Consider the following 23,925-nt stretch of genomic DNA (forward strand, 5'->3'; position numbering starts at 1 on the left):
GGTGAGAGAAAAAGGATGTGTGTTTTTGCACAGGGTACGCAAACTTCTGGCTTCAACTGTAAGTATAGAAAGTCATGGGCTGTTCCCGAGTTTCCAAACGAGGTGGGGGGGAAACAAAATGGATTTCCATAAACCTACACCCTAGGTAAAAGACCTTCCAAACTACTAAAAGCAACAGAACTAAGAATAAAAATGTATGATACAAAGACTACTTTGAAATGAAATCCAAACTGTTACCACAATTCAATTTATTTTCAAGAAATCTTTTAAATATTTGACAAAAAAAAGTGAAGGAAACTGCAGCAGTTGGCTGGCTATATTTTCCATCTGCACCTCTTTAAATATATATTGTACCACCAGTTAAAAGCATTATTGTTTGATGGAGAAGGCACTTGACTTCTGTGAGGGATACTGGAAGGTGCAGGGCCAGAGCAGCCGTGACAGCATGTACTTTAAAAAAGCATCATGATATTCATCCATGCAACTTAGTCAATACAAACAAAACAAAAACAGAACGGCCAAGCACCCACCCGCTATGAACTTAAATCATGTGAATAAAATGTAGAAGAGAGATGAAAATGGACATTTCCTCACAAGTATCTCCCACTGCTGTTATATTCCATTACATTTTAGTCCTGGCAAATGCCGGCCCCGACAAACCAAAACCTTTGGTTTGCAAACAATGGCAGCTCTGCTCATTATTTTGTCCAGCATGGAGTTGAGTTGTTTTGTTTTTCTTTTGGTGCGCTACACGTTGAAAGCGTCAGAGGTTGGAGAGCACGGGTGCTCCGTGCGCTAGATGGCAGTCGGCTCGGCGGTGCGACTTTAAGGGCTTCTGTGGTGATGCCGACTTCCCTTCACTGCTGGGAGAGGAGAGCGTTCCTGTTGGCCTTCATCTTTTCCAGCCGCTTTACGAGGTGGTTGTTGGTCATCTCCATCTCTTCGATCTTGTCCAGTGCTGTGCGGAGCTGCCAGCACACAACACAGTGGATTACATACATAGGGCGTACTTGTGATTCGCACCAAATTGACTATTTCAACCTAATCTAGGACAGATTACATTGTGTACAGTACACAAAGTATTATGCAGGCTCACTCTCGTAGCATGCTGTGGCGACCCCTAATGGGACAAGCTGAAAGAAACTTAACTTCGAGCTTGCAAAATAATCACTGAATTACAGTAAATGTTCAAACTGCATGTTATAGTGGCTGAACAATTTTTGTTGAAAGACAATACAGTACAACTGTTCTGTCCTCTTTAGTTGTACAGTGGTGCCTCGGTTCGCAAACACAATCCGTTCCAGAAGGCCGGTTGAAAACCAAAACGTTGGAAAACCGAAGAGCGTTTTCCCATTACAATGAATGGAAAATGAAAAAAATGCGTTCCAAGCCTAAAAAAAAAAAAAAAAATAGTTTTTTTCAAAGCGTTTTTTTTAAGCTCTTCCTGATAATAAACTGCATAGTAGAAAAACATGTATAGTTTAAATACTTTATATAATTAAAATATTTAAGAAATATTTACATTTTGCTTAAAATGTATGCTTTAGCAGTAGAGTATGCTAGGCTGGGAGTCCAATGCCGTATTTGTAGTGACTCGGCCCCCAGCCTTGAAAACCTTTTTTTTTTATTAACAAAAGTGCAAAATAACTTTAAACGAGCAATAATGAGGGGAGAAAAAACAGACAAATTGTTTTATATTTGCACAGAAAGTAAGTAACACGTACAAAAAATGTAACTTGCAACTAGAGGTAGGGTTAATGGAACAAAAGAAAAAGCAATACAAAACAACTGATTCAAATGTCTTTGGTGGGGGTGACCCGCCCCTTTTTAACAAAGAAAGAATCTAATGTAGATGTAACTGTTTCTGCTGTCTTTTGAGCACCTTCTGAAGTGCCTCATAACGTCATTGAAATTTTGCAGGGCTCTGCAACATTCTGCTTTGTTAGGGTGATGGAGTTCTACAAAATTATGGATGTCGTTCCATTTAGCGCCGATAGCTTTTATATCGGCACTTGAGACATCCTTCAAGCCTTCAGCCTCATCAGAATAAGAAGCAAATTTTCAACTTCCTCCAAGATCTGTGGCCTCTGCTTGGTTAACACGGTTTCTCCTTTAGCGACATCACTTGCTTTGAGGGCATCCTTGTGTTTCACAATGGTGCTGATCGTCGATTTCGCCATGCCATACTTCTTCGATAACTCAGAAACATGCACACCAGATTTGTATTCGGCTATCAAATCCTTCTTTAAGTCGACAGTTTACACACTACTTTCCTTTTTTCAGCACCAGCAGTTCCACTTGCCTTCTTTGGAGCCATGATCGGGGGTTAATATTGCTAAAAAAAGTCACTACCGGGAAACGGCCGCACGCAGAAGAGTGTGCGGGTCAACTGGTTGCGTCGCATGCATTTCGCCATTTCCGTTTTTTTTGGGGGTGCGTTCGAAAGTACAATAAATTGTCGTGGGTCAGCTGGTCGGGGTGTTCGAATACCGATTTTCGTTCGAAAACTAAAGCAAAGAAATCTCGAAATTTTTGTTCAAAAACCAAGGTACCACTGTATTTGACTTTGAGGTTCAACACAAGTCTAGAAGGCTTTGTTTTCTAATTTAACATGTGCAATACATGAGAATTGAAATTATTAAGTAGTTTTTAATCTTCCTATATCTAACATCTCCAGTCCTGGCAGATGAAAAACACTAAACTAGAGGAGTTCTAGAATAATGGGTCTAGCAATAAATCACTTCACTTGGAATCATACTAGGTTGCTGACTAAGCGGGCTGCCCAAGAAATGCAACGATGATGTCAATGTGAAGAGAGAAAAGTTTGTTCTTGGTACACTAGACAAGCAAAGTGAGCAGGTTTCATCCCTATTAAGTCAAATGCTTTGGCATTACCTCTCTCTGGAGTTTGCGTTTCTCTGCTTTAAGCTCATCTTCTATTTTCTCAGCGTTGTCTGCGGATGTCTTGTACCTTGAAACTTGTCCTTCAAGTCTGTTTATCTGAAGCAAGTAGACAAGCAACCGAATTGAGTATTTCCACATTTCTAAAGCATCCAACGAGCACACCAGACTTACATTTTGTTCCATTGTACCCATTTCCTGTTCTGCCTTTGAAAGCTTGAATTTGTATTCACTAATCTGTCTGTTGGCATCTCCTGATAAGAAGAAGGGTTTTGAAATGAAGAAAGACAAGTTTGACAAAAATAGATAAGTAACGAGACGGTCGACTTACTCTGCATCTCAATGAAGTGAAGGTCGGTACCGTTCTCCATCTTTTCGCCATCAGTGTACACACCGTCCACCTTGGAGTGCTTCTGTCGCTCCTCCTCCAACTGATTCTTCAACTTCCTGATCTGAGTCAACAGCTCCTCCTTCTCCTCAGCTAACTTCAGTAGCCTGACATCTATTGAGCAGAAAGAAAATGAGACTGGCCGCTCTCACTTTGGAATCTTTATTAGAATAGCCGAATTTACACCGAAGCTAACGCAAATGTCACTTGAACTGTGCCATGTCATTGCACTACCTCGTTAACTTTTGGGGTAGAGTAACACCACTGCCCTTCAGCATTGTCATTAAAGAGCCATTTGTGGGACTCACCGAGGGGACCCTCTCCTGCAGATTCCAGTACCTGGGCGGCTTCTTGTGAGACCACAGTGATCCCCGAAGACACGGGGTCGTGGTTGATATCGCCGTTTGTTGTACCGTCCGGGATGATGACGAGCCCGTGTGTCTATCAGAAGATGAGGAGAGTGGCATTGAGGCCATTTATCTACTATATTGTGTCAACCTAACCACCATTCTTGGCCCAACTAAAGCCAAGCAGCTGGCTCTCAGTGGATTGAATGGGGATACCAGACATACTACAATAATTTTTAATAAGGAAAATAGCATTGCACTATAGGGGAACTATATTACAGTCATGCAGACACAAATGACTTCAGTTCGTGTATCAATATATTAGTCATTTTCGTAGAGGTTAAGAATGTATCGACACTGTCGGACAGGAACCTCTTACGTCAAGAGTTTGTCAAGATCATATTTTTCATAAATTGATACTATTCGTCAGTCCCCACGTGGGCCTTTTATTTTTTTCTAAACATTGATCAATATTGAAGTGATATGATCAGTGATCAGTTTTCAAAATGGTTTATTTGACAATGCAACATTAATGGCTTTCTGAAAAGTTAGGGTTTTGGAGGTGCGACGATTCAGCTTGACGCCACCACCATGGCTCTAAGTCCTGTTATATTGTGTACATGTGGCAACACAACATTTCTGTTCAAATAGCAGTCGTAACACCACATAGTGTACATAAATTCCATTTGTTATATCCTGTCTATGTTGTTTCCAATTATATGTTCGTGGGCGTCAAGACAAAAGTTATACGGCAGTTTTCAATACTGAATGTGTAATTCTTCGTTTTCTTTTTAATTGGACAGTAAACTTCAACTGGGAAGGGGATTAAACTGCTTAAAGCTTATTTTTTAATAATTGTGCAGTGTCAAACTGCTGCATGTTGTGCAGTTGTGTTTACTGCCACCTTACAGCACTGATACCTCAAGTTTTTACTCGCAAATCTAAATTGGGGGGGGGTCTCTGGTGAGCAACTTTTCAGGCCCTTCTGTTTTTTTTCTATTTGTTAAGAAATTGTGACTAGCGAGTCTAATTCCAACTAAGAAACAGATGGAGCAATTCATTGTTTTGTGTATAAGAGTATAAAAATGGAGTGGAGCTCAGTGCAAAGTCAATCAAACTGAACATTGCCCTTTTATATGTTGCAAAAGCAGTGATTTGATTCATTGACATTTAATGTAAGTAACTTTTGACCTAAAGTATATGCTTTCAAGCTGCAAATATTTGAAGAGATAACCTTGCTTCAGTTTTACACAAGAAAATAATGAGAGAGAGCTGGCAAAGATACGCACTAACTGAGATGTTGAGTTTGACAGCTCTTACAAGGCAAAATTGTTGAACACTTCCCATGCTCTATTTCAATTTATTCAGGATTATGTTTACGTACAGGTTTTGACAGTAGAAACATTTTCACACAAGGAAGCACTGGTTTGGATTATGTATAAAAAGTGCTATATTTTAGACACTTGGGTTCCAGATCAAAAGATGAATATGAGGCAAATGTTCAGAATCCCAGCTTTTATTTCATGATATTTATATATTAATGTGTTAAAACAACTATGGACAGAGAACCTTTTGTTTTCTAACTTTCTTATAACTTCCTATTCTTAAGGGTGGGAATGAGTCACTCACTCATTAGAACAAATAACATGACTATGGGAATTTCTTGGGTATACCCTCACTCATACTCTAGTGACGAGAGTATGAATGCGGGTATACGAGACCAGAGTTGAGACCTATAGACTTGATAATTTACATAGCAAGTCCTACCACACTTTAGTTGTACAGCCAGGTTCAGGACCCTTGTCCTGCATGCTTCCCCTCCTGTCTTGCAGAATCTTGTCCTAGCTTGTCCTGTCCTTCCCATACAGGGTGGAGCAGTACTGCTCCCTACAACACTTATATCTAATGTGTCATTGTTCTAAGTATACAATGATTTACTTTCCTCGATTTGTTTACAGCTAGTGCTTTGTCTTTTGTTGTCTTCTTTTGTCACTCCCCTCTATTAACTTTCTTCTGTTCAATGCATCAACTTTGATTGTCAATAATTATCCATCAAATTACTAAGAAACCACAGGGGCAGCTTGAAAAGTCTACTGTAATGCAGTATAAGTGTTCTGGCATGAAAGGGATACAGATCTCCTTTTCTGCTTGACCTAACAGCCGAACAGGACAAAAAAAAAAAAAATCCATAATGACAATGTCTTTGTACAATTTTAATTGAAGCACCCCGATAAAAATAATTTTCCTAGTAATCTATCCTTCCATGCATTTACTTAGCCGCTTATACTCACAAGGGTCGCGGGAAGTGCTGGAGCCTATCCCAGCTGTCAACAGGCAGGAGGCGGGGTACACCCTGAACTGGTTGCCATCCAATCGCAGGGCACATGGAGACAGACAACAGTCCCACTCACAATCACACCTAGCGGCAATTTAGAATGTTCAATTAATGTTGCACGTTTTTGGGATGTGGGAGGAAACCGCAGTGCCCGGAGAAAACTCACACAGACACAGGAAGAACATGCAAACTCCACACAGTTGGGGCCGGGATTGAACCCTAACCTCAGAACTGTGAGGCCAATGCTTTCCAGCTGATCCACCGTGCCCCTAGTAATCTATTTTTTACAGTCATGTACTATATTACAAGAGAACATTAACTCCCATTTATGCAGCGTCACACTCACGCTGCTGTCTCTTGCCTGCCTAGTTTCATCCAAAGAGCGAAATGCAGTAGGTGAACAATCTGTTATTTTGAGCATGTCCAAATAAGTCTCTCTGCTGTTCACTTTTAATATTACAGTTAATAAACTGTGCACAACAGTATACAGACATCATAGCAGTATAAGGAGAGATGTCTCAAAATAATTTGCTTGTTTTTAAAATCCACAAATATATCAACGATTGTGTTTTTCAAATTCAAATGTTTGTGATTGACGTTTAAAAAAGAAACGCAAATCTACAAATTATTTGCGTTTTTCCACGAGTGACACATTTTTCAACTCATCCAAATATATCGTCGATTTGGACGTTTTTTTTTTAAATCCATAAATTACCTGCATTTTTTTTTTCAAATTCACAAATCTATCCACGATCTACACATTTTTAAAAATGTTGTACGTGTATTTATCATGACTCATCACTTGTAAATATTCAATTTTGCTTGTGAATTGTTGAAAATCCGTTTGTGGATCAGAGGGCACATGCGTAAAGTAACATAAGATAGAGAAACATATTGCAATTTTAAGAATCACATGCGCACAAAGGCCCCCACTCCATTTGCTAGGTGGCTTTGTTGCTGTGTCCGTTGATGACTTGACTCCAAGTTATTTTTTTGGGGATCCAACAACCTATGGTCCAACCATGCTGAAACCCCCAATATATTTACCATGGCTGAACAAAGTGGACAACCAGCAGCCCCATCGCAGGTTTTTTTCTTTCTTCTTTCTTTCTTTCTTTCTTTCCTTCCTTCCTTCCTTCCTTCCTTCCTTCCTCACACACACACACACACACACACACACACACACACACACCACACACACACACACACACACCACACACACACACACACACACACACACCACACACACACACACACACCACACACACACACACACAAAAACTGCCTATAATAACAGCGTCAAGATGAGGATGCTCAAACAAAATATTGTGGAACCCTAATTTCAAAAACACCAAAAATCATTATTGACAAGCAATTCATGTCTCAGCTTTATCTCTCTTTCCGTTGCAGGACGACCTACCTCCACTGATTTGGTCTTCCCCTTGAGGTCAGCAAGCTCATGTCTGAGCTCATCTCTCTCATTCCTAATGCAATCAAAGTACTCTTTCTGCCTCTCTAGGGCCTGGCCGCACAGATGACAGAAGACAAGAATGGACAAGAGGCAGTGAAGTTGGACAGTTGACAGACATACACCAGCACATGCTTGCAGTAACTCATGCACAACCATGCGCCACACATGCCAAACCAACAGTGAGAATGCAGAAAGGAGATAGCTAGTGGGAAAGGAAAGGCAAAGAAAAAGGATGAATGACAGTGTCTAAGGAGTGAAACACTAACACTTCATTGCCTGTCAAATGTATTCATGTGTGAAATGCGCACACATCATGCTGGATGGTTGACTTTCAAACACTCATTTGCTCCAGCAAACATTGTGGAGGTTTACATAACACTATCCATCATGTTTTTTTTTTTTTAAGCTGCAAGGTGCCAACAGCAAGCAGTTCAGACTGTGAGCCGAGCTTGTTGGATTACAACTAAAAACCTCATTATTCTGACATGTACAAACTTTGAGTGTGCAAGTCTATGACACAAGGGTTCATTATGCAAAGAGCGTGAGCGACAAAAGATCTATGTGGCCTGAAAGCCAGACCATCTTTTGCCTCTCGCTCTGAGACAGGATCTACGTGGGACCTCCTACCCCAATCTTTTTGTCCTTCCAGTTTATTGTTTCCTGCAGGTCAAACATCTCTCTGGTGAGAACATCTAACTTAGTCTGCAATCGTTGTTTCTCCTGGAGATGCGATGAACAGTAACAAGAATGGAAAGTACAAAATAGGAAGGAAATATTTAATGGGAAACAGAATAAGCAAAAATGCACAGACATACACGTACAAAACTGGGTGAGAATGGGCTTTTTTTTTTTCCACAGTGGAAAAGTGAGGAAGGATTCTGTCAATAACTGATAACACTAAATATACACGACTTAGAGGGGCCTCCCTCCCCAGTGTCTTTCAATCCTTATCAAGTTAATGCACTGAGTCTCAACAGACGCTACACAGAATCACGAGCACCTACAGTGTGCTGAGAGAATTCTGCGTGATGTGGTCATACATGAATACAGCAAGTGTAGACATACCTCAATAAGTTCATCTCTCTGACGGATTCCCTCTTTCAGTTCTTCTTGTTTATGCTGCAGGACAGTGCATGTGTGCTTTTGCCTTTCTAGTTCCTAAAATAAATGACAGGTGTTTTCAAAGAAGTGACCTAAAATACACTAAATTCACAAAATTTCAGTGAATTAAAACTAGAGTTCATGTATTATTTCACCTTTGATTTTTCTTCCAGCTCCCGTTTCATCTCTGACATTTGCTCCTCCATCTCCTCTATGACATCTTTTAAAGTGTCCACTTGGTAGATGAGGTTACCTTTGTCGTTGTCGAGCTGTGCATTCGATACCATTGCTTTCTTATACTTCTCTTCGACCTCGGTAAGGGATTCCTGAGATGAATTGGAGCACGTTAACGCCACACAATCATGAGTTGAACCACTCCTCTCCATTATGTATAAAATCTGAACTAAAACAAAATACGTGGCCAACAAATTGACTACGTCTTTTCAAGTACTTGTCTTTTTCTACACCCATTTGTCAGTCCAAGCATCTTAACAGTGAAGAACTACTGGTGAATTAGGAAAGATGGTGTAATGTAGATCTAATATTGCCAATAGGCTACATCAAACTATCCCAAGAGCAAGCCTAGAGTTGGTCAATTATAGAGGCAGAAATTCAAAACATCCCTGCCATCCATCAGCAGGTGGAGAATGTCACTGCTACATCTTCCATAGAAATGTGGGAGTGCCATCATTCGTGGCCGCAGACAATAACTCGGATAAAAACAGGGAGTGTGTGAAGATCATGCAAAAGAAATGTCCTTTTAATTCAGAAAGGGAGCACGCAAATACGTGAGCGTCGTGTTAGGCAGGATAGGGGTGAGGGATATGAGAGGGTAGGGGTTAATGACGCCATACTGCTCCCACAGGACAAGAGAAGGCATGCTGTGAGCTCAAGCCCCTCTACCTTCAGCTCTTTAAGCCCTTGTATGTATCGCCCTTCTACATCCTGAATCTGGTCCTTTAGTTCATAGATATCCTGTGGAGCAGATGGAGGTAAGGGTTGAATTGGGGCAACAAAGAGGGTGGGGATAATCAAAGTGAGACAACAAAGCACACGTGCCGCCATCTCCTAGAAGACAGTTCAGTTGGAATACACAGTACCAGCACACCCACATATAGGGAACAGTTCCAAAGGTCACGTCACATTCCGGCTTCCCATGCAGACAAAGGAAAAATTAGCCAAGTAAATGCTTAGAACAGCAAAGGGCAAAAAGAAGCAATGCTGTGGAAAGATTTGTGGGAGGAGAATAGTTATAGACCTAAAATTAAATACACAGCACTCCCCAGCTATATTGTGGTTCATTGTTCGTTTCCCGGTGCCTTGCTGTATCACATATTGTTTTTCCCCCCATTGTTAAATTATTTGACCGCACAAGATAAATAAGTGCTGTTGGTTAGCCTTACCCTAAGTTCGCTCAGACTACTGTCTTGATCATAGACACTGCTGGCATCTGTGCTACCCCGTCGCGATGAAGTTCCACCCAGCGATGCCAATGTTGCTGCTGATAGGCCTGGAGTGGCACAGCGGGAAGATGGCTGGAAACACAACATACAGACGAGATGACCACTCAAAAACAAACAAACAAAAAAGCCTCACTACGTATCACCTAACAGCACACAAGTTTCAAGACATTCTGTTGCTGGGACTGTCACTTGTTTGAGTTGTGGTTGGATAAACCTGATAAACCGGCTCTTGGGATTCCTCGAGGTGTGCATGTGTACATAATTCAGATTTTTTTCCTTTTATTTCTCATTAGGAAGTATTTATCATGAACAATACAACCACGTTATTAAAAATATAAACCCCAATTCGGTGGCACAGTGCACAACTGGCTAGAGTGTCTGCGTCACAGGTTTGAGGACCGGGATTCTAATTCTGGCCTCACCTTTATGGAGTGTGCATGTTCTCCCCGTGCCTGCGTATGTTTTCTCCAGGTATTCTGATTTCTTCCCACATCCCAAAAACACGCATGGTAGGTTAATTGAAGACTAAATTGCATGAAGGTGTCAATGTGAGTGTGAATGGCTGTTTGTTTCTGTGTGCTCTGTGATTGGCTGACAAGCAGGTCAGGATGTACCCTGCTTCCTGCCTGACTGTTGTGAGGATAAGTGGCTGAGAAAATCCCAATTCTAAAAACGTTGGGATATTGTGTAACACACAAACACAATTTGCAAATCGTTTTTAACCTATATTCAATTGGATACAATAAAAATACATTTAATGTTCCAAAAAAACATTCTAAGGGAGTCTGGGGGATGCCACAGGCCCTGCAGAGAAGTTTTTTGATTCTAACATACGGCGGTTACAAAAAGTACACACACTCCATTCTTACATTTTCACTTTGTTATACATCAGCCATTTGGTAAAATATTTTTCCCTCATTGATGTACACACCCATGCACCCCACAGCAAAGAAAATTGATTAAATTTTGAATATTTATTACAAAATAAAAACTGAAATATCACACTGCCATAATTATTTTCCCCCTTTTGTCAGTATTGAATAGAAGCAACCTTTTGAGCTAATACAGCCATGGATCTTTTTGGGAATGATAGCATTTTTTCCAGACGTGGATTTGAGGCTCCTCTACCAATGGCCCTTTCCAACTGGCAATCTTAAGCTCTGCTACCCTTAGCTACATTTGCCATGTCCCACAAGCTTCCAAAATGGCAACTGAACTGAACATGTTTAAAGTTGAGTCTCTATCGCGCATTCCAGAAAATATTGGGGTGTGTTTTCTGCCAAATGCGTCAGACTTGTCCAAGAGAGTTCTACAGAGAGGTCTCAACTATTTTACGCAGGGATATGTACACAGAATTGAGATTTTGGACGGAGCAGGACGCAATGTCAGAGTTACAGTGAAACGTTGGCGATCGAAGCAAAAAAACTTTGACGCCTCACAAACTTCATATTGAAATCCAACAGGATAAAACAGTGGAATCGTACTCCGCATGTAAAGCAGGGTGAGTACTTCTTACTTGGAAAGATCATGAGTAATATCAATGTAGTCTTTATAATTTAGGTTCAATTTTCTACATTTAAACAATGGTGATTAACTCAGTCAGTATCGTCACCAGATGAAAAAGTTTGACTTGGCTCGTAATGGATCCCAGTGCTCTGTCTTAAAAGTCCGATGTGATACAAATAGTCAAATAGACATTGCTCTTGCATGATATTGCGCACTTACGTATCACTAACCCGAGGGCATAAAACATTACACACTTCATTCAGTAGGTCTGTGATATACTAACAAAGTGAAAGTTGGTCTCCTCCAATGGATAAAGCACTGATAATAATTATATAAAACTCAGAGAAGATACTTCTTCCTTACCTTCGAACATACAGCCTTGTGTTTGTTTATATTGTTCACATTTAGTTCTACGTGCAGTCTTGTGCAAGCCTGAATCAATCGTAGACTCTTCGTCAACTGTGTTTTAGACTTTAGACAATGAATCAACTGGGCCACTTGTAACCTAGCAGGATATGTTTCATCAGAATTGCACGTTCCCCAGCGCATCTGAGGACCACTTTTTTCGTAACTTTTCCAAACGCACGTTATTGACAACCATTATTGCTTGTGGGACAATATGGGGAGAGGGGCGTGTCAAGCCAGGGGTTAAGACAATGCGGCTATCTGATTGGCTATTATTGTACGAGTGATTGACAGGTCGGAAAGGTCCATTACTGGGGGAAATAAAATGCGCGAACAGCAATGGTGAACGAAGAAGCAGAAAACAGTCAGTTGTGAAAAGAGTGATTGACAGGTCAGAAAGGTCCATTCTCCCTGCAGATCCTCTCCAGTTCTGTCATTGGGGATGGTGAACGAACGCTGCTGGACAGCCATTTTCAGGTCCCTCCAGATATGCTCAATTGGGTTTAAGTCAGAGCTCTGGGTGGGCCATTCAAGAACAGTCACTGAGTTGTTCTGAAGACACTCCTTTGTTATTTTAGCTGTGTGCTCAGGGTCATTGTCTTGTTGTAAAACGGACCTCTGGCCCAGTCTGAGGTCCTGAGCACTCTGGAGAAGGTTTTCATCTTGGACAGGGCAGTCAAACTTGTTTTTATCACAGGCCACATTGTGGTTACGGTTTCCGTCACAGGGCCATTATGAATGCAACCATGAAAATCTTTAATTGACACATCATATTCATGCATCAAATTTATCAACTAGTTTTGGAATCAGAAATCAAGGGTATTGGGTTTTTCAACTATTGTTGATGTTTGGTAACACAAAAATGCTTGCAATATCTCAATGTCATCATTTATGATATGACAGTTTGAAATTCTGGTTCAAATTTAAACAAAAGTCATGGAAGTTGATACACATGATTTGCCTTCCGGGGCCACATTAAATCATGTCGCGGGCCCCATCTGACCCCCGGGCCTTGAGTTTGACACATGTGGTCTAGGATATCCCTGTACTTGGTGCATTCATCTTTCCTTTGATTGCAACCAGTCATCCTGTCCCTACAGCTGAAAAACACCCCCAGAGCATGATACTGCCACTATGATGCTTCACTGTTGAGACTGTACTGGACAGATATTGAGCAGTTCCTGGGTTTCTCCACACATACTGCTCAAAATTAAGTCCAACAAGTTCTATCTTGGTCTCATTGATTTGAAACCTTTGTGTCAATGCTAGATGAGAAAAAAAACCACCACACCAGGAAGGGGGTGAATACTTTATTCATGACACTTTAATCCCTAACATCACTCCATTGCTTAATACAGTACTTTTAACATTAACATCCGTAAACTAATAAGATAATTGCGGTCGCATTTCCAAATTGATTCAGCCAGGCCGTCTTACCAAGTGTTAATACCTATGCCTGGGGAGCCCAATAAGAGACGTATGAGGTCATGTGAGTTTTATTTTGTCATTTGAACTAGACTTAAACATAAATTAGATGCGTAATGCTTAAATTAGATGCCGCAAACAGCGCCTAATGCAGAAGTCGACATTGTAGTCTTGCATACGAAATAGTTGCTAAATCAACAAAAACAGACTTTGTCAATAACATTTTAAGTGAAACAAACTGTTTCTGGACACATTGTTCAGTCCCGAAGGCTCATTTTATACAATATTCATTATATAGAGGTCGGTTTTATTGAGCCTCTACTGATTTTATATATGTTTTACGCAAGGTCACAACTTCATTGGAACTGGGGTTTGTATATGATGGATATGTAAATAATTATGACCGGGAAAAAATGTGAAGATTTGCTTGTGACTGCATTGTACACATCGCATTGACTTCACATTGCTGAAGTTCTTTGGCAATGTCTTGCGATGATATGGTGATGGTCTTAAGACATAAAAACAACCCCAAAAAATTGTGGCTTGCCAAGAAAAAAAAAAAAAAAAATTAAATTATGGGTGGACTTACCCGACTGTAGTCTGAATACTGTTTGTCACATTTTTCATCCAGCTGAAAAAGTAGAAATATTTTCATGTTACATGAGGAGACATATAAGAATTGAGAAACTATTAGTAATCATGCTCATAGCAGTTTTCCACCCTGAAAATTGAGGAAATTAGTCGAGGTGAATCAGTACAAATGCTGCATGTCCACAGATTTAACAAAAACATAATTCATGAAAACACTGCATTCAACATGTTTAAGTAACCCACAGGAACGGACGGACGCACGCACACATACAAACACACACGCACAGAGACGCTGAAGCTAAGCTAAACTACCAGAAAATTTTCTACCGATATCGTGACTCAGAGGATAATAATCTTAAAATCTGGTTATTTTCAAACCATGCATAAGAAATCATTTAATCACTCAGTGTTGGGAACTGAATTTGGTGACTTACAGCTTCCAGATCTGGAATGCTCAAATCATCCAGATCAGACACAATACTGCCCCGTCTGTTGGAGCGGCTGAAATAATCAGCTGCAGACTCACTAGTGTTAGAGAAGTCAGACGACTACTTTCAAGAGACAAGATGAAAGATGAAGACAGAGGTGGGAAAAGGGATACATCAATATAGTGTATTGAGAACAGAAGAGAGCTGACAATCTGTAATAATTGAAGATTTTAGATGGGAGCATTGTCTCATCCCTAAAGCTCACCGCACTGTCCCTGCGGCCTCTGCTGGAGCGTTCTTGGGAGACGCTGCTCATAGTATCATCATCTGAGGAAGACTGAAATGGGCATGCACGGAAATATTCACATCAGCGCACAAACCACAACATACACCGTGAGGATCCCCACAGTTGTAGGCTGACAGGACAATCAATCATAATGCAAGCTTTCACTTTCTTTGAAAAGATATTTTTAAAAAAATCTTCATTCACAAATGATGGTGTCCTGAATTTAAAAAAAAAAAATCTTCATTCACACACTTCAAGGCTAACAATGATATCCTTAAAATGAAGCCAGGGAATGGTGGCATGGATGGTCAAAGTTGTGTAGCCCTGCAGCAGGGACATCGTGTGCGATGTTAGTGTACATCATTCGATTGGAGGCTGATTAGAGGGCTCACCACAGGGCTGCTGCGAGTGGAACTGGCTTGAGAGGAGTACCAGCTATATTCAGAGGGCTGTGTGAAAGGGGATAGGAGTGGTGGATGTGAGAGAAAACGTGTTTAAGATGAGAGGCACAGAACTTGAGTAAAAGCACAAAGTAGGTTGTAGTGGTGCTCATTTTACATAACACTTACAGCTTTTGAACCCTGGCTTGAGCCGTAAAGAGTGGTGGTGTCATAAATAGAGGCCTGAGAGCAAACATTGGAAACAATGCAGAACTGAGCAAAAAGGGTGCAAAGTTGTGTAGCTGTTAGGCTAAAGAAGGTCATGCAGTAAGCAGAGGCACTCACTGTATTTCATTACCGGAAGGTTAAGCCATTTTCCTTCAGTGTTGTATGACAAACACCCTGACATCATTCAAAATCTGTCCTTACTCTAATTAAGACATAGGAAGAAAAAGAATCGAAACAACTTCTCCAGGTATGAATACAGACTCCTACAATTACAGAACTATATCAATGAATTAGTGAAGGAAACTACAAACCAATACACTCATCTTAAACAGTTATTGGTAGGAGATTGGAACTAATCACTACAAGAAAATGAGCACCGATCTCAAGCACAAAAGTCAATAATATAATTTGGAGGAGTAAGATGAGTATAGAATTTGTGGTGTGTCTAAAAGATACATTTATGGATTTTAAATAAACATGATACGCACGTTTTTTTAATCATGTGCCTGTTTGTAGTATTGTGGACAAAAATGATTCCCATATTATGGAGGTTAAATTTTGCCTTTATTTAAAAGTCAGATTGATTGAGGGGAATTGAAGTTTGGCAACTTTTAGGATCTTTAGACCTGATCATACACCTAATTTTACTAAAGGCGTAAATAAGTGGCCTCTTCCAAGAGCTGAGATTGTCCAGGACCTAAAAATAATATGAGTCACCCTGCTTGGGCATCTGAGAGCACATATATGGCCACAAGAGAAGGGGAGGTCTTCTTCTGAAATAACTATAAATGCATGCAGTGAGATAGGCTCCTTACGATGGACATGAACTGACCATGCTGTAGCTACGTGACAGCCCATTGCCAGTGGTGGAAGAGGAGGAGGAAGTGGTGGGCTGTTAAAGAGTAGGGGAACAGTGGAAGGTCAGTTAAATGTGAGGAGGAGAATGACTTAAGACTAAAAGTACATGGAAACAGGACGAAGGATTTACTGAACTTAAAACTTTCAACAAGGTTTGCAGGTAAATGGCTGACAAAAGTGTATTTCTGGTGGAGCTTGACCTTTACAACAAAGTAAATCATAAACTTGACAACAATTTTATTAGTGAGATCAGTATGGGCCGATCATGACCATTTTATGCTGATCGGTTGATCGACTTTATTGTTATAGTCCGCTGATCTGATCAATGACATCCTTGATTGGCTCGGCTTGGTAAAGTAAGTAAGTACTCCGTGTTACCATCCTGCCCAGTATTGTTTAAATACAAAACAGTGCTTTTTTTAATAGAATTCTCACATGTATTTTGACATAAAACTAAATAATAATAATAATTATTATTATTACTGTCGAGAACAATAATTATTAAAAACCTAACTTAAAAGAGTTGACAGCTTTACGGGGAGACGAGACGGCTGGGAAACAATACACAAAGCGCGGATCAGACTACAAGGCAAATTTGCTCTTTCATGATTGCACTATGACAGACTACTGCAATTAAATCTTGTATTCCGATACCATCGAATCTCGTTTTGTTACCATCATTGGGCTTTAGCGTCAACACAAATGCGACTTGTCCCTATGGCAACGACAACGCAAGTGGATCACGCCGACTGTATTATAAGAAGCCAAAGGGGAGAAAAAAAAACGTGTGTTGGTGGTCACCGGTGCTCAGGATAGAAGAAAACTTAGTGTAAGGCTTGCTTGAGGTATGTTCATGTACTTTTAATACGATGTGGCTCGCAAGCAGGCAACAAATCATTACATAGTCTAGCAACTTAGTGCTAACGCTCATGGTTGTATGTAATCATGCTGCTGTTCTGTTGAAAACATATTGACCGGAGTAGAGAATTCCAACCTTTTTGGAGCCAGACAACATACTTTACAGTTGAAAAATCTCACGGAAAACCAACAAACAAAAAAAGTCACAAAAAGTGGATACATTAATTGTTGCATGTACTTACTGCCATCTAAGAGAAGATCATTACTTAGTTCTGTCTGTCACTATGCTTCATTGGCATAAATAGATGAACAAAGATACATTATTTCTTGTAAATATATATATATATATTTTTTTTTGGGAGCAATTAAGTACACACACATACAGTTAATGAACAGGTCATTTAAATAGATTCATTGCTCCATCTTGTGATCGGATTGGTTGTTATTTTTTAATTTTATTTTTTTAAACTCACTGATCAGCCTCAAAAATCCTGACTGTAAAGCCTAGTAAATCATTAAAATAATTTGAGAGTTGTGAATTCCCATATATTACAGTGCGAAGGATGTAGTTTTAATCAAAGGCTTTCATACCAGTCAATCTGTATGAAAAGAAATTGAGTTGGATAGGATGACAGACCCGATAAGGCTGATATGAAGATGTGGCAGAAGGAGGTAGAAGTTTGGTCTTCGTTAAGCTGGTATAGTTCCTTTGATCGTGGTATAGTCCAGTCTGGAGGGGCAACAACATAATATACCCACCCAAAAAGTAAGAAACAAGAACACTATCACACTGCCACCCTTTTTCAGATTAATATCAAAACATTATTTAAAGGTTTTTAGGTTTTCTCATTTAAACGTTTCAATGAGCAGTTCCAAGGGTGAAAACTGTGCTGGCTTTATAGTTTGTTAACAAGGAAACTAATTTCTTCTGCGATGAAATCTAAAGCTTAAGGTACACTTAGTTTTCAAAACAATGTAAATCGATTGATTCCTCATTTCCCTGCCAAGTTCAATCTTTGATCTCTTAATGCTGCATCATCAAAATCAGAAATACAGTAAATGAATTAGGGAGACATCAGATAAGAGTTTTCTAGAGTGGTTGGCAACAACTCTTGTAGCTGTGACAAAAGGCATCTCATATTGACTTTAGGCACAGCTGGATAGCCATAGTATGAGCTCAAAATAAATTTAAGTACTACTGACCAGCAGATCCTTCTTGGAGGAGCTAGATGACTTTTTATGGCCATGTAGATCATTGTATACAGAACTCTGTTCACCATGAAAAAAGTCAATCTCAATGAGTATAAATAATTAATCAGATATATCTGACAGCAATCAATACATACAGTAGAACGTGAGCTCTTGAGAGTAGAACTATTTGTCACACCATCTGACTGAAGAGCGAACAGGAGAAAGAAAGGAAGAAAAAAATGAACAAGTAGATAGTGAAAAATACTTCATGAGTCCACCCCACCAATGCTTCAAAGGTGTATATTCGGTCAATCAAAGCATCAAGCAAAATCTCAAGCTCAAGAATACAAAGATAAGATGCTCCTTCATGGAGGTAATATGTTGTATGCAAAAGGATTGGTTAAAAACAGTCATAGGAACAAGGAACCACAAGAGTTAATTTAGAATTTCACATCCAGGTGGATGTCTTTATATTACGTAATATTTTCAAATTAAAAAGCAAATCAAAAAACTGCCATGCACAACAGTATCTAGTTTCCACAAGCCAGTACAGTTGAAGGTAAAGACACACTAACGCAAACACGCATAACGCACCAAGATGTCTTTTCTACGGGAACTGGATCGACTCCTGTTAGAGCCCAAGTCACGGATGGCTGATGAGGTTGACTTCAAATGCAGTGCATAAACATTACAACGTATCAACATTGATCACAACGAAATAGAGTTTTGTTTAAAATTATTTAACGAACCATTTCCTATCATAAATATTTTCGATTTAATTTTTGAGAGTTACAAAGCGACTTCCAATGAAGTCGGGACGTGGTGTTAAAATCAGAATACAATGATTTGCAAATCTTATTCAACCCATGTTTAATAGAATACAATACAAAGATATTTAATCTTCAAATTGATCAACTTTGTTTTTCGAAAATAATCATTGACTTGGAATTTTATGGCTGCATCACATCCTGTTAGAGCCCAAGTCACGGATGGCTGATGAGGTTGACTTCAAATGCAGTGCATAAACATTACAACGTATCAACATTGATCACCACGAAATAGAGTTTTGTTTAAAATTATTTAACTAACCATTTCCTATCATAAATATTTTCGATTTAATTTTTGAGAGTTACAAAGCGACTTCCAATGAAGTCGGGACGTGGTGTTAAAATCAGAATACAATGATTTGCAAATCTTATTCAACCCATGTTTAATAGAATACAATACAAAGATATTTAATCTTCAAATTGATAAACTTTGTTTTTCGAAAATAATCATTGACTTGGAATTTTATGGCTGCATCACATCCCAAAAAAGCTGAGACAGGGTCATGTTTACCAATGTGTTACATCACCTTTTCTTTTAACATTTAATAAACATTTGGGAACTGAGAACACAAATTGTTCAAGCTTTGTCAGTGGAATTCTTTCGCATTCTCACTAGATGTAAGCTTCACCTGTTCAACATTTCAGGGTCATCGTTATCACATTTTGCACTTCATAATGCGCCACACATTTTAAATGGTAGACAGGTCAGGACTGCAGGCAGGCCACTCTACTACCCATACTCTTTTACTATGAAGTCACACCGTTATAACGTGCAGCATGGGGTTTGGCGTTGTCTAGTTGAATTAAGCAGGGGCGTTCATGTAAAAGACGTTGTTTAGATGGCAGCATATGTTTCCTTAAAACATGTATGTACCTCTCAGCATTAATGGTACCTTCACAGACGTGTAAGTTACCTCTACCATTGTGACTCACACAGCCCTATAGCATCACAGATGCTGCCTTTTGAACTTTGGGTCCATAATGTTCTTTTCCTCCTTGGCCCGGAGGGCATGACGCCACCAATTTCCAAAAACAATTTGAAATGTGAACTCATCGGACTATAGGACACTTTTACACTTTGCATCAGTATCTCAGAGGAGCTCAGGCCCAGATAAGCCGCTGGCGTTTCTGAGTGTTGTTGATAAATGGCTTTTGCTTTGCATAGTCGAGTTCCAAGTTGCACTTATGGATCTAGCGGCGAACTGGATTTGCTGACATTGGTTTTCTGAAGTGTTCCTGAGCCTATGTGGTGATATCCCTTACATATTGATGTCAGTTTTTGATGCACTGACGCCTGAGGGATAGTTCAATATTGGTTTTTGGCCTTGCCGCTTACATGCAGTGATTTCTCCAGGTACTCCGAATCTTTTGTTATTACGGACATTAGATGTTCGCAGAAATCCCTATATTCCTTGCAATTGTATGTGGAGGAACATTGTCCTTAAACTGTTGGACTATTTTCTCATGCGCTTGATTACAAAGAGGTCAACCTTGCCCCTCAACAATACAGGGGAGCTCCTTTTATAACCAATCATGGCACCCACCTGTTCCCAATTAGCCTTTTGTCCTGTATGTTGTTCCAAACGGGTGCTTGATGAGCATTCCACAACTTCCTCAGTCTTTTTTGCCACCTGTTCCAGGTTTTTTGGAACATGTTCAGCCATAAAATTTGAAGTGAACGATTATTTGCTAAAAACAAAGTTTACAGTTTAAACATTAAATATTTTTGTAGTATATTAAATTAAATATAGGTTGAATATGATTTGGAAATCATTGAAATCTGTTTTTATTTGTATCACACAAAGTCCCAACTTCATTGGAATTAGGTTTGTAGTTAATAGTAGCAGGTGTACAGCATGTACGCACTCTGTAGCTGTAGACAGACATGACATCATCACCCAGGCCCTGCTGATGTTGGAACAAAAAAAAAAGGCAGATGGAGAGGAGAGATGAAAGGAAACATAAGCAGGAAAAAAGAAGTAGGAGCGGAATATACACACCCGATGATGACTGCTTGATCTACTACTACAACTGGCTTTAGCCTTTTCTGAGTCAGCCTGGAGTTAAGAGAGAAGGTTGATAAGGACTACAAAGTAAAAGAGGCGCAATTACATTGCTACAGAAATCCCATACCATGCAAAACAATCCCGTTTATTATCAAATAGACATGATATCTGTCTTTTGCTGTAATCCATTTAATATCCCTTTAAGAAAGGTGTATTAAAACAAAAGTGGTGGGCTGATTCCATTATTCAAAATTTCTAAAAGAATTATTAATAATACTACAGTGTTAATCTCCCACTAATTGAGTATCATTATACAACACAGAATAGCACCATGCAAAGACAGTTCATGAACATGCATGAAAATTAAGTTGAAGCAGAATATGAACAACTGACTGTTTCTAAACTAAATTGCATGCATCCACCATCAATAAAGTCACGGTGAGCACAATCTAAAGCAAATATATTTCGACAGGAAGGTTCATGATGGTGGGGAACTCAAAAGTGGCTTGAGGGACAAAACTAACTGGAGCTTGGTACCACAACAAATGCTGTTAGTAGTCTGCAACACTCCCACACGCCTACCATCCACTGGTGGATCTGACCCCATTTTTTGCTGCTACTGCTGCTAGATGAACGGTAAGAAAGCTGGACAGAGGGAGGAAGTGGCAGGAAAAACATACAATCATACATCACCCAAAACTGCTGAAAAGTCAAAAGTGGCCAACAACTGTTTCAAGAATAGAACAGTTGGTGTTTCTGTGGACATGCAGCAGGTTTTTCATCACACATTTATTTTGTTTCTCAGGGGAAAAAAAACTTTGGGCCACGAAAATCTGAATCATATGGGAAGAGGTTCTAATGTAGAAGATAATTACGCTTACAGAGTACATCACTGCTCCAGACTCCAAGAGTATTCAGAGTGTTTAAGTGATAAATCAAAGGTTAAATGGAGATCCTAGACACTTGCAATATGACACTTAAAGTTGGGCATCATTTGAAATTGAGTGATTACGGTCGGTCCCAGTTTCGGTTCCTCATATCAATTCCGGTTCCAAACAATTCTAGAATTGGATTTTTTTTTAGGGGGCTGGGTCAAAAATGTTTGAATGGATAAAATAAAGATCTTTTTTCTTGGCAGCCTGTAGCATAGAGTAAAATGAACATTCAGTTTGGGGTTCTTTCAAACCAGCATCAAAATCAAACCTCTGAAATAAAAAGCAATGTTTGTGGACAAGAAATTGACTTAATATTCATCAATTATTGTTTCAGCTAAAATTTATATGTGGCATTGTTAAAATAGTTATTTTTTTACTTTTATCACATCAAAATGGTTTATATATGCAAGTTTTAACTTCTTGTTTCAACCATGTACCGTTTTATTTTGAGGGTTCGTGCTGGAACTCAGCATTTTGGCATGAAAAATAACTTCACATGATACCAGTAGACATGAAAGTGAAATGAAAAAGTAATCAATGGAACCGAACGCTCTATAAAACCTTGATTCTTTTAACTACTCGCCGATGAGACACAAGATTAGTGTTTGTGAGACTGGGAGACGTTTTTGTGAATTTTGTCCCAAGTCACTGTGATGTAAACTTGGACTTTGGTGAAATTTTAGCTTAAATGTTAAGCTTGTAATGCAAAAGAAAAAAAAGCAATTTACAACTATCTGGCATCAGGCAGAATCCTCATCCGTCCTAAACTATCACTTTTCAGGAAACCAAAATAGCGTAATTTCTGGTGAGCCATTGCCATTGAATCAGGAAAGGGAGCAGGCCACTTTCAAAACATAAAAAATATGGATTTTACCAAACCGGATGTGGGAAGTCTTGGATTGATGCCAGTGATATGATCAGTTTAGTCAACTAATCACAAAAATAACTTGTGACTCTGCGACGATCTATATAAATCATTTGTGGCATCTCTTATAATAATTACATTTGAGAATTGTATAGACCCTTTTCTGATAACCCATATAAACGTAACAAACTTATGATGGTAGAAGTTTGACCCCTGAACTCAATTAAATTTTTGTATTTCTGGTCAAGTGGCAATATTCTAAATTATTAAAAACAAACAAAAAGAATGCTTCCCTGAATGGATTATTTGAACGAGATGATCCTCTGTATAGTACTGAAAACTGCACAGGACATCTTAGGGTTAATAATCATTAAAGGCCCTGTTTGTTAGTGATGTCCATTTTGTTTACAAAAAATTATACATTTACCTCTTTCTGCTGACGTTCAAGCTCCCTCATACGAATATCCCTGGCCTCTGCCCGTGCTGCTCTCTTTGCTGCCAGCCTTGCCTCTGCCTGTGTGACACACAACATGAACACACTTAATTGAGATACCCTGGAAGCCGTCGACAATTACAATTATTACAGTATCTGAATGTACTTCCTGAAACACACACAAAATATCTGTAGCATTAGAAGTAGAGCAAGGAGGAAAAAAAACAGTCCGAAAAAAATAAATCGACCCATTACATTATAACACATTTTCAAAAACAATTTTTACTTTAGGTACAGACATGTTTATTCAAAATTTGAAGTTAAGTAGATTGAGGGATCAAAATAGCTTTCTTAAACAGTTGATCTACTCTAAGTGTGTGTAGAGAACATTAAACTTGCCATCCAGGTCATTGGGTGACCACCGTTTTCATGCTAATTTTTCCGGCCTCCAGCATGTGCACAATGATTATTATTAATGATTGTTGTACAGTCAATCTTTTGAAAACCAATACAAATACAAACCCAACAAAACATAAATACAGATAATTCCCAATATTTTGAGCATATGGGTAGCAGCAAATTGGTGGTGCGCATTATACATTGGTAGAAGGGATTTCATGATTTTTTTTTTTTTTTTTTTAGATCAACTTTGGGGTGCGTGTTATACTTCAGGACACATTTTACTCGAAAAATTATG

General features: G+C 39.3%; 2 protein-coding genes across 6 annotated transcripts in view; both read right to left on the reverse strand.

The window, feature by feature from the left end:
- Positions 1-231: 231 nt before the first annotated feature.
- Positions 232-23,925, reverse strand: part of lrrfip2 (leucine rich repeat (in FLII) interacting protein 2) — a 35,876-nt gene continuing 12,182 nt past the window's right edge. For 2 of the 5 annotated variants that reach the window (XM_061836238.1, XM_061836239.1), the window contains exons 3-13: positions 23,223-23,309; positions 13,932-13,973; positions 9,947-10,078; positions 9,447-9,518; positions 8,699-8,869; positions 8,508-8,600; positions 3,598-3,730; positions 3,233-3,403; positions 3,076-3,155; positions 2,896-3,000; positions 232-968 (exon numbers count right to left, since the gene is read on the reverse strand). In XM_061836238.1, the coding sequence (XP_061692222.1) occupies positions 858-968; positions 2,896-3,000; positions 3,076-3,155; positions 3,233-3,403; positions 3,598-3,730; positions 8,508-8,600; positions 8,699-8,869; positions 9,447-9,518; positions 9,947-10,078; positions 13,932-13,973; positions 23,223-23,309 (1,197 nt within the window). In that variant the 3' untranslated portion in view covers positions 232-857. Of the gene's footprint in view, positions 969-2,895; positions 3,001-3,075; positions 3,156-3,232; positions 3,404-3,597; positions 3,731-7,391; positions 7,494-8,069; positions 8,163-8,507; positions 8,601-8,698; positions 8,870-9,446; positions 9,519-9,946; positions 10,079-13,931; positions 13,974-23,222; positions 23,310-23,925 lie in introns of all 5 variants that reach the window. The other 3 variants (XM_061836242.1, XM_061836240.1, XM_061836241.1) reach the window with 3 other exon arrangements.
- Positions 13,988-22,179, reverse strand: LOC133509374 (leucine-rich repeat flightless-interacting protein 2-like). The gene is made up of 11 exons (XM_061836244.1): positions 21,578-22,179; positions 20,990-21,046; positions 20,856-20,897; positions 18,318-18,365; positions 18,175-18,240; positions 17,609-17,701; positions 16,088-16,147; positions 15,217-15,270; positions 15,040-15,096; positions 14,627-14,698; positions 13,988-14,481 (listed from the first exon to the last, which is right to left on the reverse strand). The coding sequence occupies exons 1-11, from the start codon at positions 21,683-21,685 to the stop codon at positions 14,329-14,331; spliced, it is 810 nt and encodes a 269-aa protein (XP_061692228.1). The 5' UTR covers positions 21,686-22,179; the 3' UTR covers positions 13,988-14,328.

This window comes from Syngnathoides biaculeatus, chromosome 12, assembly GCF_019802595.1.
Source record: "Syngnathoides biaculeatus isolate LvHL_M chromosome 12, ASM1980259v1, whole genome shotgun sequence".
NCBI classification, from domain to species: Eukaryota; Metazoa; Chordata; class Actinopteri; order Syngnathiformes; family Syngnathidae; genus Syngnathoides; species Syngnathoides biaculeatus.

Coding starts and splice junctions, on each gene's coding strand:
- LOC133509374 (XM_061836244.1), bottom strand. CDS start 21,685: ATGTATGATTGTATGTTTTTCCTGCCACTTCCTCCCTCTGTCCAGCTT. Junction 15,097..15,216: donor CAAGCCAGGGTTCAAAAGCT/GTAAGTGTTATG, acceptor CCTTTCACACAG/CCCTCTGAATATAGCTGGTA. Junction 14,482..14,626: donor GAGGCCGCAGGGACAGTGCG/GTGAGCTTTAGG, acceptor TCTTGAAAGTAG/TCGTCTGACTTCTCTAACAC.